The following is a 13,454-nucleotide window of genomic DNA, read 5'->3' as shown; positions in this document are numbered from 1 at the left end:
TCAGCAGAATACATCATGGTGGAAATAAACTGTTACACTTGGCTACAGCAGCACTGGTAGATATTGGCAGGTATTATAGACATTTCAGGCTAATGATTCATGCAGAGAGGCAACATTGCCCATTTATGGTAAGACTGTGAGAGAGATTGTGTAAATTGAGTTTTGGCCCAGTCTATATTTGTCCCTTACATTGTGGTGTATCTAAACCAGCCTGTAAAAGACTAGACTCCTAATATATTGTATGGACCATTCCTCGCAAGGTGAATAACACAGCCAGAAAATTATTGTATTTAGTGTGTGTGTGTGTGTGTGTGTGTGTGTGTGTGTGTGTGTGTGTGTGTGTGTGTGTGTGTGTGTGTGTGAGAGAGAGAGAGAGAGAGAGAGAGAGAGAGAGAGAGAGAGAGAGAGAGAGAGAGAGAGAGAGAGAGAAGGGTTAATAGGATATAGCAGTCAGAGCTGCTACCCACAGCCCAGATGGCACTTCCCATAAATCTGTGTTCCTCTACATGTGTGCGCACACACACACACACACACACACACACACACACACAGTTTGGAGCAAGTCGCTGCTTAAGTGTGCTCACTTGCAGATCCTCTACTGGAACTCCAGAACGACAAATAGTAAGTCAAAAGACAAAGTGGTTTCTCTTGAGACAGATTAAATGTACTCTGGAGGCTCACCAAGTCGGTTGAGGCAAAGCAGGAAGGATGCGTGTCCCACTAGAATGACCTTCAACCCACATGGCCCAGGAGCAATAACACCCCATGATGTCAGGAAGTCCACCGCTTCCTTATCTGAGGAACTGAGATGACCTGTTCTCACATTGTGTCCCTTATTCCAAAGAAAAAAGAACCGGGGGAAAAAAACCGCTGAAACGGAGCCACATCGGAAGTCCAGCAGGATTTGTGGGAAGGGAGTTGGAGAGATTTATATTCTGTTTTGTTTTATGGTTTTTGTTTTTTTCTTTTAGTTTTCTGGGAAGTCAAAAAAAAAATAAGCTGAGTTTGAGATTAGCCTGATAAGGCAACTGTGAGGTACTCAGAGTCTTCGTCTCAAATTATGATTCCTGTACTTTACAACGCTGAAAGAAATCTTCCTTCGCACTGCCAGAAAGTAGATCTAACAAAATGATGTTAGTCCCGTGTTTTTACAATTATGCACACTCAATATTGAGATTAAGGTTGCATTTGGAAGTCATAGTTTTTTTTAATAGATGAAAACAAACGTTCTAAGCTGAAATATTCCTATAAAGTTTACTTCTTTTAATTTTGCATTATCAGCTATTTAAGAGAGCTGTTCCTCTTTTTTAGCTGCACAGTGTGTTTACAGGCAGAAAAAAAGAAGACAACTCCTGTTTAGCAGTTAAATTGAAAGTCTTAACCCAATCTGTGCAAGTACTTAAGAATTCATTATTATGTTTTTCTCTCAAAAACAGTCATAAGAGCTTTCATTATAATTGCATTATAAAAGCACTGTTGAAATAGTCACCTGTATTAAATATGGGATAAAAATATGTCATGTAAGCACAACTATTTAGGATTCAATACACGCTGTGCCCAGGATACAGGAAGTCTGAGGAGAAACAAATTCCATTTTATTGGCACACAAAGGAATGGAAAAGGCTGAACCTGCTGTCCGAGTCAGAGGCCTTGTGTACATGCATCTGCGCTTCTCGTAAGTGAAAAAGAGGAACAGGAAGGCTGAAAGACAGACAGAGAGAAACTTAGCTTAGGGATCAAATGACAACAAACAGATCTACCAGGGCTACAGGTCGCTTTGAACCTTCTCAGTGCGGAAGTAAACCGTTTTTTTTTTTCTTCTGAGCTCTCTTTTTTGATTACGTTTCTTTTTGCCCCCCTTTCCACCGGAGATAAGCTTTAACATGCTAAACCCTGTAAAAACAGGCCTAAGTGTTTAAGCTGAGACCATTCTGCAAAGGTATCCTAATTTGTGATGCTGCATCAAGCTGCTGAAGTGTGTGGCACAGGGGGGAGATTCCTAGTTGCGTGGCAGATATAGACTGCAAATACATATGGCCTTGTTTTAAAAGATGACGGCCCCAAAGGTTGGAACTCACACTGGAATTACTATTATAATCAAATTTTACTTGTGGCTTTATTTCCATCAATCCAATGTCTCTGTTGTGACCTCCAGCGTAAGCAACCACTTAAGATCACTTCTTTGCATATCTGTATTGCCAAGACGTATTCCCAAATATTTATGATTCCTTATAAATAAAATAATGAAAATAAACAATTAGTCAAGGTCAGTTCAGAGAATCTTTTCAACACTAATGTTTTTAAAAACATTTTTTTTCATCTTCCTACCAGCAACATGTGTCCTCATTTTTAGATGCTGAACCAAAGGCAGTGATTAAGGGCTGTACAAGTGTCACATTATACAGTAAATGAAGTAGCATGAATATCTTTCTGTACATGTGCATCCTAAATAAAGTACAATCAGTAACAGTTAAAGCCATATGCTGAGACCAGTGAGAGCCAATACTATACTGCAACTTAATAGGCGTGGGAGGAGGGCCCCCTTCTCCCCCGCAGTCTTTCTTCTTTTCTCTTTCCCCTCCTTTCTCTTTTTTTCCTGGCCTCCATTTATCACCTCATCCACCTCGCGTGGGTTACCATGGAATGTCTGAAAAGACAATCCCATGGGGTTTTTTTTTTAGAAATGGTGTAGAAGCAGTAAAATAATAAGAGAAGTTGTTCAGTTGGGCGCTAAAGGTGTTTGCTTTCCAGCTTGTGCTGGGTTTGAGGCAACAAGCAGGTTTACCAGGTAAAATGATGGTACATGAAAAAAGGTTTGTGGCCAAGATTAGCATCTGGAAAACAGAAGAGTTATTATAACAGCAGGGCATATTTTAAAGCAGTCCAAAAACAGAATTATCTTGTTGACATTCTTGAAAAACCTGTGAAACACAGGTTTTCACACATTTGATCTGTTAAACTGCAGGAGAATTTTAGGAACTTTGTTCAACTTTGAGTTTTATTGATGTTTCTTAACCTCCTAGGACCTGGCGTCCACATATGTGGACATCACATTTTGGGTTGTCTAAACCAAAATACTAAATTTTGCTCTACAAGGGCCTGAAATCCACCTACGAGGACATTATACTGCCTCTGTTTTATCAAAATTTAAAACGAATATCCTCATTTGTGGCTCTCATTTTTCTTAGAAACAAACATCGGTAAAAAAAAAAAAAAAAAAATCTGGTGATTCTTTGTTTTTACATTCGTCGGGTCCCAATATGCCCAAATATCAAAGAGAAATTAAAAATGCATGCCGTGGAAGAGTTCGGGTCTTAGGAGGTTAATGTTAAAGAAAACAAGTGCAGTGAAAACTGTATGTTAGATGTTTCTTAATGTCAGCTTTCAGTGCTGTAAACCTAACGCCTCTGTTTTGCTGGGGTTGACAGTTTATCTTTTAAATTCCACACAAATAAAGACACCAGCTTTGAGAGATATCCTCAAGGTAAAGAGAATTTTTTTCTATTTTTATTTTGGGGATTTGGGTTGACAGAACCTTAAAAAGATAAAATCTGAAGGATAAAGATTTACATCCCCATTTTAAATTAGCTTTACATCCTGTTTTTCTTGACCGGCCACCGTATTTACAGCAGACAAAGACGAGCAGATAAGGCTCATTTAATAATATAGTCAATACTGGTTTGACAAGTCCTTCAAATAGGCATCAGAGCATTGCTTCCGCAAATAATTCCATGGCTAATTAACCGAAGGGCATATGCGTACACACACACAATCATCATTCAGTAGTAAACTGTGACCGTGCAATTGCCTGGTGGCAAGTCCGGTTGTTAGAGCTCCTTCCTCAATATAAACAGGAAGCCCCTCCTCTAGGAAGCTATTAACATGTTATGGGATCATGTTCACAATGCACTAACAACACACACAGCACTTATGCTCACTGTAAAGCAAGTTCTGTGTGCACTTAACAAGATCTAAGTGGAAGTGAAGGGGGAAGCTAGTCATTAAATGTTTGCATGTGAGTCTCCTGCTTCAGTGCACAAAAGATTTTGTGACTGCGTTTGTTGGTTTGTGTGTTTTCACTTATACAGAGACAAAGTAATGAGAGTTGCAGGCTGTGAGAGCAAATTTTAGCAAAGTGAAGTCATTTTCATCAGCCCTCTGGTTCACAGTTTAGAGTTACATTCAGTGTTAGGCATCTGTTTAAGACCTAATGCATTTCAAAGGAATCACCACTCAAGAGCCACTTTCTTGCAGTTCAGGAGCTCTTGATCATATTTCATTGTCTTCATTTTCCATTTTTAGCTGTCATGAAACTGAAGATTATTTTAAAGGACTTAAACATTCATCTTCTTGATGAATCACACACTTTTCACAAATGTGTCAGTGAAGGAGATCGGTGAGTGTATAAATAGGGATTTTTACTGGTGGGTGTAAAAGGACATTTGAGAAATTTACAGGTGGATAAGTACTGAGCAAAACTGGAAGATTTTTCATGTAGAAGTCATTTTACTTCAGATTTCATCAGCACCTATGATACAACAGGATTGAACAACAGGATTTTGACCACTGCAACACTTCACTGTGCTTCAGGTAAAGTGGACCTGGGTTTCCGCGTTATGTAACTGGAAAGGAGAACAAGGAGCAGGAGGATGAACACCAATGAAGCCAAAGAGGAAGCCAAGGATGTGGTGGAGGGAGCAAATGGCAGCCTCTGATAGCTCCCTCTTTGTGTGGCTTTTTTTTTTTTTACTGCTTCCTCCCGTCCCAGCCGCATCGCTCACTGCATGGCCTCCGCTGGAACAACATAAACAGCTAGAGACCATAGACTGGGCGAGAGCAAGCCAGAACATTTCAGGCACAGTGGCACATGGAAACAAAATACAGGAAGGGCTTTACCACATTTATGCATAGTAGATGAACTGAAAGTAAATTATTTTTCAGATACAAGGTTAAAATCGATTAATTATGAGTATATTAATTCAAAAACTTTCAATAGTAAGAAAATACTAATATAAAATCTTACTGGTTACATATAAATTATTGCTATTTAATATTTGGTAGTACTACGAATGCATATAGTTGACGAGCCGGAAAGTTCTTAAGTGGCATACTTTTTGAATAGTATGACTGTGTACAGTCTATAGCTGGTAAATATACATTTTAGTCAAGCTGTTAAAGATGTCTTGTGAAATTATACATTAATCCACCAATAGGCCAAATATCCCAGCTTTCCACTAACAATTGAATGCACCATGCATTTGAGGACTTGTTGCGCTAAGACAGTAAAGAATCAGCACAAATGTATCATCCATAGATACATATCAAGTGCACCTACATTTCATGATGAAAACGAGAGGAACGATTAAAAAAAAAAAAAAAAAAGGTATGCACGGGAAGCATTTTTGAAAGTGAAACGATCAGTTTCTTTGACACATTTAAAATGTGCATCTAAACATTTATAGACTTTTATTTGCCTATGGAAAACAGTTTAACACATATCCCAACTGCCGGATATTTGAGTGGAGATTTAACTCAAAATTGAGCACATCATGTTATATTTTGGTCATCTCAGTTTTTATTTTTGACCATTTTGAGGTTCTCTCAGTACAAGGCTGTCTCCTTTTGTAAGATAAGATAACCTTTATTAGTCCCACACGTGGGAAATTTGTAAATTTGTTGTCTGGATACAGTAAGTAATAACCAATTAGTGCAACAGGGTGTACTATTTATTCATAAAAATTAAATTTATATTACATGTATTTTAGGAAAAATGCACACAGCTTGGGGTTTAAAATGGCATTTACAATCAAAACAGATGTTATTCTTGAAGCAGTGAACTGCTAAAACACCTGCAAATGAACAGGTAAACACACACAGGCAGCGGTCATATAGCAGACAAGCACTTTTTTTTTTAATACATATATATATATAGCTGCAGCTCTTCTGTGCAGCTGGATGTCTTTAAGCGGTACCGAAAGGCATGGAAAAACTATGTTGGTACTACACACGTACAAGCACGCAGACACACAAACTCACTGCAACCACTGATCGAATCCTGATTGACCCATTGACCTATGAGAAAGACCACCATGGAGGGCATTTAAATTGACACACACATACACATCTGGCAGTCTGGGGGCTTAGCAGAACAACACACTTCATGTCTTTGCCTCGTCTCAGACAGCAGCACAAAGTTGTCCTCAAGTGGAATGAACAGGAGATTCATCTGTCCCTTCGCTCTCTGTCCTCCGCCTCGTTCTAGATGCTCGCAGGTCTTTCAGAATCTGAGACTGATGGCTTAGACACTCCTTCAACTTGTCCTCAGTCAGGGTGAGACGCTCTTCCAGCACTGAAACAGTCTGCATGAGGTGAAGCGGTGGGGGTGGGAAAGCATGATAATTACAGAGAAGTCAGAGAATAATTATACATGTAGAAACTAAGCAGAGCAAAGTTCAGTCTGAAATCAATCCTTTCCCAATGTAGAAAAAAACCCCAAAAAACACAAAAGTAAATGAGAAATTATCATGGCTTTCAAATTATCATCAATATTATTATTATTCATTTTGGCCTTGATGCATGAGATAGTCGAGATAGTAGAGAAGGCAGAAGTGATTTAAAATTAAATATTTATATTACAAAGATTATTTGATAGTTCATTAGGTGTCATTTATTTCTGGGAATCAGAAAATGCACCAAATATTTCTTATAGATGATAATGTCTGTGAAACAAAGTACATACAGCAGCACATTTTTTATTTCTGGAGCCAATTTTCTCATAAAACTGCAGAACTGAAAATGTGTTCAATTTTTTTCTTCTCTGTCCGCAAATGTCATAAAACATAAAACGAGGTAATGTCTCTGTTCATCTAATGGTGACACTTCTCAAACAGATGAAGAAGTGGGCAGCTAAATCAAATATTCTCACTCCACCGTTTGCTTTTCTTTACCTTTTATTAGACTTGTGCAAGTGGAAGTTCTCAATGTCTTTTTGCTTCTTCAGTAAGAACAGAACATAGCAATGTTGAATAGTAAACAACCTGATGCTGGGCTTAAACACTTCAGAGGGAAAAAATTGTCTGTTTTTCCACTGCTGTCGATATTGTGAGTTGACACATAAGCTTTGCCTGATAACTGACCTGCGTGAGAATATCCAGCTGTTGAACAATGTGCCGCAGGGTAGAGCTCACACTTGATGGATGACCAGAGAGAACTTCCAGCAGGTGTGTCTGCGCCATCTCTACTTCTTCCTCTAGTCTTCCTTTTCCTTCTTTTCTGTTAGCCCTCGTTTCATTCTCAGCAGTCGATTCTGCCCTACTTGCACTTCCACCCTCGATCCATCCGTCCAGTCTTGAATTGGCAACATGACATGCTGGCAAACCGTTATAGTGGTGACTGTTAGCAGCAGCAGACTGCATGGGTGTCAAGCGGGGCCAACTGTTTAAGAGCTGGAGATGAAAGCAGGAGAAAATGCAAACTGTGTGGATATTGTTTTGTTCCATTTATGTTCCAAATGCACTGTATCACACGAGAAACCCATATTAAATCAAATCACTCATTGTGACTCTCTGACATTTAATTCAGAACAGGCCACTGAAAACAAAGAACTCTTAAAAAATACAAGGTGTTTCCAAGTGCTTGCTTCAGCATCCTGCTGGAAAAGCAAAGGAGTCAGAAAGAACTAGAAAACAGTAGAAGAAACATCTGAATGACGTTAAATGTCAAACTGTTAAAGGAATTAAAGTTTCAGTTTGCAGTGAAATGACTGATTAAGTCACTTTTATTTTTAAGTCTGACATGTAAGCTGAAATCAACCTGATAAAAAAAATAGGTTCAGGCTGAAATGAAAGTCTTGAAAAATAAAGGCTGGGCCTCCTGGAACTAATTTCATGTGGGAAATTTATTTTTAAGTTGAGAGTTGTTAAGATACCTTTGTATCACTCAATCCTCATAGTAAGAATAAAGTTCAACCAGACAAACGTTTGTGGTACAGGGGATGGTTTAACATTAATTATAGTGGGCCTTATCTGGGATGCATCAGCGCACTCAAAGAATACTATAAAGCATGTCAGAATTACATTATCTCCCATTATTTGACATCATACACAACGTGGAGTGTTCTTTCAAGCAAATTAACATTTGGTCTTCGTTAGTCTTGGCAGTCCATGGAGCAGCTTTTTTCCCCCTTATTTTTGTCTTTTCCAAACACTGTTGGTACCTGGCATCTTCTTAATGATGCTGAACTCATGGCAAAAATTGACTGGAATATGAATTGAAGTATTGGATGTTACCAAAGTATCAACTGGAGTTTAATTGTAACTACTTTTTGAACTTAAAGTTGATTATAAACAACTATACTAGTAGATTACCATGTTTGAAATATACATGTATCAAACAGTGACAGAAAGAATACATCAGAGGTTTTCATGATCCTGGATGATATGCAATCATAATACATAACACTATGCAGAGATAGCCAACATGCTTCCTATCTCACTGTTCTGTCAGTGAAGTAGGCCTTGAGCCTGTTGCAACTTGGCAGACTGAAGTAGGTGGATGACTCACACTACTGGATTACTGACTGAAAGGCAGACTTTGTGACCGCCTGACTACCTTGCTAGCTAAAGACAAGTCCATAGGCTGTTTGCACTGAAGAGCTACAGATACAGAGCAAAGCAGAAAAAAAACCTATTTTGTTTTTAATGCGACCTTTGTTTTTGTATGTAATGTATTTTTTTTCCTTTCACAAGAAGAACATAACAAGGGAAAGAGAAAAATGAGAGAGAAAAAAGAAGGGGGGGCTCATTATATTCAGTGTAATCAGAGTCAGAGACAGTGCATTCATTACAGCAGAGGCATTTAACACAGTAGCTATACAGCAGATAAATATCTATTCTAAAGAACCAATCATTGCTCAAGGACAACTATCCTAACTTTTAGGAGGTCGGGATTCAAACTAGAATAAAGTGAAATAATTCCACAAACACATTTAATAAACTTTCGCTTAAAAACTACTATAGCTCCGTAACCTCTTTCCAAACATCTGCAGATCACATGCCTTAAGGGGCTAGCAGTGACATTTAGTAACATCAAGTGATGATAGGCAAAATAGCTCCTGGTGACATGAAGTGGGCAGGTCCCTAGTTACAAAATTCAGACGCAAGCAACTGAAGCAAATACCAATTAGAACGAAGGATTATGTTAATTTGCCTCGTAACAATGAACCATCAGTGACCTGGGGCAAGCGAATTGTTTCCTGTTTGTTTTTTTCAATAAATCAACTAATTTTAAATAAAATGTCCATACCTCAATCCATATTCTGAATCACTTATCTAGTTCAAGGTCACAGGGGGAATGAAGCCTATCCTACAAGTCATAAAGAAGAGGCTGATGTTACACCGTCAACAAGTTGCCAGTCTAAGACAGGGCTTTAAACAAAAAACAAGCCCAACCCCCCCCCCCAAAAAAAAACCAAAACACACAACAAAAAAAATAAATAATAACCCCCCCCCCCCAAAAAACAACAACAACAGTTAAAGTTAAGTTCACTCCACAACTAAAACTACAGCAGTAGCATCTTAAAACTGTTTGGTCTTGACAACCAACAGCTTTGGCTAAATAAATATATGAACTGATTTGTTGCTGGTCCAAACAATTATTTTGCAGAATAGATATTGCTTAGCCAATCACATTATAATAAAAGAAAAACAATAATCCAGACAAAATGATGAGAAGTTAAGTTGTACGCAATAATAATGTGATGCATGGGTTGTACCAAAGAGAACAAAAGGAGGGGGACGGGGAAGGCAAGGGGATAAATGAGAGATGTTTTAGGAAGATCAAGACAGGCAGGAAGAGTAGGGTTAAGAGGAGAAGGAGGATGTCACACATTCCTAGCCCAATGCATGGAGCAATCGATTCCGGCTTACTTCCTGCATACTGTCCTCACTTCAAAGAGAGTATGGGGACGCAGGAGAGGGTGGAGGGAAGAGAGGAAGAATATACCAGGATGTGTAAAGAAAGAGAGGGTGGGTTAGGAGGTGAACATAGCTGTCAGTGTGTGGATGGTGAGTCTCGTGGAATCTGGAACACCTTTTCACTCCTCGTTGATACATCTTGTCAACATCTGCTCAGCTCATTTACAGTTAACATCCCTCCACCCCCTCACCCACCAGGCAGTTTGGATACAATTAACGTATAACAGGCAAGGCACTCCAGTGTGCCAGTCAAAACACACACACACACACACACACACACACACACACACACACACACACACACACACACACACACACACAGGAAATTGCTTCTAACTATAATTTGTTAGAAGCATGTTAAAAAGTGGTGCACGGCATTATCAGGTATCTAAAAAATATACAAAATCACGGAAACATGGATTGTTTAATGTAGAGGGGTCAGTGGAGCTAAAAACTCACAGTTTACAATAAGGATAATTTCAGAGGTTAAATCATGTCTACTACACTTTGTGGAATGTCAGAGGTCAGTCATGGCAGGAATGTTGCAACAGTTCTGCTGGCAGTGTTTTTTGTTTGATAGGAGTAGCTGGTTGGGTTTGGTTGGTCGAGCCAAGCAGAGCAGGGGAAAAACTAGACACTATGATAATGAGGTGGCAGACTGTGTGAGCTGAGTGTGCTCAAGTGTCGATAGGAAGGCAAGAATATCAACACAGCCTGTACTCAAAGTACATGTGCTTGTCCAACCTATGAAGTGCTTCCTAATTTGGCCACAGTTTACTCCACAAGTAATGAGATGCAATATAAAAGACACAAATGTGAGTGTCTAATGGCAAACCAGCACTATTAAATGCTAATCATTGATTATTCAACGATATTGTTGATAACTTGACTGCAGCAGATTTACTTAAAAAGGGAAGTTCATTAGAACCACAATCCAGGTTAAAATGCTAACGGCGGCTGTGATGTTTACGATCAAAAGGATCCCCAGGAGAAAACAGATCACAAATAGCCTCACCTCCGCTTCTAAATCAAATCACAGATGTCTGATCAAAAACATCATTTCCATGAGCACCAGAATTAGCTGCGCTCTCTATTGTTGGCAGGAAACCTCGGGCATTGTGACCCTTGTATAACAAGCCATTTGATCTTAATTGGAGGGCCTCTCTGATGTTCCTGCCCTTACCACTTGTGAAGCCACAAGCGCATCTTCAAAACCTGCCTGATGTTTATTAATTAACATGGAAAATCCTCCTTATGAAGTAGGCAAAGGTTTCTCCAAAGCGGCACTGTAATTGTTTCACCAATATTCAATCCACCAGGCAGTTTCATAATAGCTGGAAAAGCACTAGCTAACCTCTTCCTCATTAAAGCTCACCGCTGCATCGTCATCACACAGATGTAGGCATTTACACCTGCTGTTAAGGCGCAAGAATCTGCTGCGTTATTCTTCTAAAGGATAAGTGTCGCCACTCAGATAATATCGAAGCACACGCACGGATATGGAGAAGAAGACAAAAACAAAAGCCAAGACACTGAAAACATGAGTTTTTTGGAAAGAACTTTGGAAAAACAAAACAAAACAAAAAAACACTTGACAAACAGTTGCAACATCTCCCTCTGTGTCTGTCTCTAAGATGGTGGTAAAAACTGGCATAATCTTACACTCGTCTTCAATCCAGGTATGACAGGGGTTGCTGGAAAAATCCCCCCCCCCCAAAAAAAACCCAAGAGGCGCACAACTGGCTGACGTGCCACAAAGATTGTGTCTCATGACACATGGATGTGAAAATTGTCAGGCAAGACCAGCGATGGACGAGCATAAAAAGAACGTTAGGATCCCGTTTTGGTTCAAGGCTCCATTCTTCAAATTTGCCAAGCATGACACATTCACTGGCATTAGTGCGCCCAACATCAATGCTGAATTTGTTGCACATGGATCAAGTTTTAGAAGAGTTTCAACATCATCTGCATCTCTCTCATTAGTTTATGACTGCTGTTTTGCATGTACACACTCTCACACTATATATAGCATAACATGTGAAGTTGGGTTTTAAACTGACTGTATATTTGTAGTTATTAAAGCTTTTATCACCAAGCTGAGAAATTTTAGGAAAATTGTAGACAATGGGAAAAAGTTAAACTATACACAAAGCTTTTTGTCAGCCTTTACAAATCTTAAAAAAAAAAAAAAAAAAGAAAGAAAGAAAAAAAATACAAAGTCTTACTACGTGACATTCGACAGAGTACATCAGTACCTATCATGCAACATTGGCACTCCTTTCCTGTATCACACAGTTTATGCACCACCGATATTTTTCCTGTAATGAAAGGGAGCATTCTCTAGTCACAGGATGCCATGTAATGCAGTTAATAAAGCAGACTCCATGGCAGGAGGAAATCCTTAACCCCCCTCTTACCGTCCTCCACCCTGGTTTCACTTTTTTCACTTTCACACACACAAGCAAATGTTTTGCCTCTGGATGCATTATAGGTGGCACGTACGCACATGTAGACCAGCAACTGTTACCAACTCACGAAGATACAGTCACTCTCCAGAAGTCTTCCCTTGACTATTAACGTTCCTGAAATCCTTGAAATGCAGTGGAGTTGGCACATTGCTATATAATAATAATCAGAATCCTGATTATGGTTTGATATACTCAAGACAGCTAAAAACAACACTATATATTGGGACCAAAGCCAAAACAAATGTACATCTTTTATTGTAGAATGATAAATGTTAATTGTGGTACAAATCCATGATTCAATGGACCGACTCCATTTAAACAAAGAGGCTTTTTTATTTTATCTTTTATTTTTTCATGTCAGATTGCTGCTGGCCTGAATGTGGCCTTAGCCCTGTGTGAAAATCTCATCTTCTTCATTTGAATGAGGCCAGCACATTGACACAGTGAATGCAAAGGATTCTTAGCTTTTTCAATAATGACATGAAAATACACACACAAAATAACTCAGTGAAAGGGCGCTGAACTAGCTAATCAAATATGTGGAATTACTACAATTTTGGTTGTTCTGTAATGTGAAGGCTATATGACTCCAAGACAACTGTGAAACCTTTTTCCAGTGATTTGGTTTCTAACAAGCCTTTAAAGTCAGACTAACAATAGTTATTGCATCAGATTTAGTACTGATTGCTGAAAGTGATATGAAATTATTGATTTTTTTCCCCCTCACAAAAAAGAAAACCACTTTTTTAGAGACGACAAAAAACAGCTAGTCCTCTTCCCATCTGCCCCTAACATTTAACCTGGCAGGTCATCTGAAGCCTCCATTTCATGTTGGTCCTGCCAAGACACCACAGCAGACGACTCATTTTCCTTTCATCTCTGTCACCCCTAACTGTCATCTGACAAGGTGCTCTATACCACACCCACAAAACGAAATTGTGTCTCCTCAAACAAAATTAATGAAAAAAAAAAAAAACAGTTAAGTACGTTCACATCCACCTATGAACACACA

General features: G+C 39.0%; 1 protein-coding gene across 1 annotated transcript in view; it reads right to left on the bottom strand.

Annotated features, from left to right (window-relative positions):
- Positions 1–5,531: 5,531 nt before the first annotated feature.
- The window catches only part of poc1b (POC1 centriolar protein B), a 35,162-nt gene continuing 27,239 nt past the window's right edge, over positions 5,532–13,454 (bottom strand). Inside the window, exons 11-12 of the mRNA XM_063480936.1 lie at positions 7,137–7,445; positions 5,532–6,359 (exon numbers count right to left, since the gene is read on the bottom strand). Coding sequence (XP_063337006.1) covers positions 6,201–6,359; positions 7,137–7,445 — 468 coding nt within the window. The 3' untranslated portion in view covers positions 5,532–6,200. The remainder of the gene's footprint in view (positions 6,360–7,136; positions 7,446–13,454) is intronic.

The sequence above is a fragment of the Pelmatolapia mariae genome, linkage group LG7, assembly GCF_036321145.2.
Source record: "Pelmatolapia mariae isolate MD_Pm_ZW linkage group LG7, Pm_UMD_F_2, whole genome shotgun sequence".
Lineage (NCBI taxonomy): Eukaryota > Metazoa > Chordata > Actinopteri > Cichliformes > Cichlidae > Pelmatolapia > Pelmatolapia mariae.
This window is presented reverse-complemented; position numbering and strand designations above follow the sequence as displayed.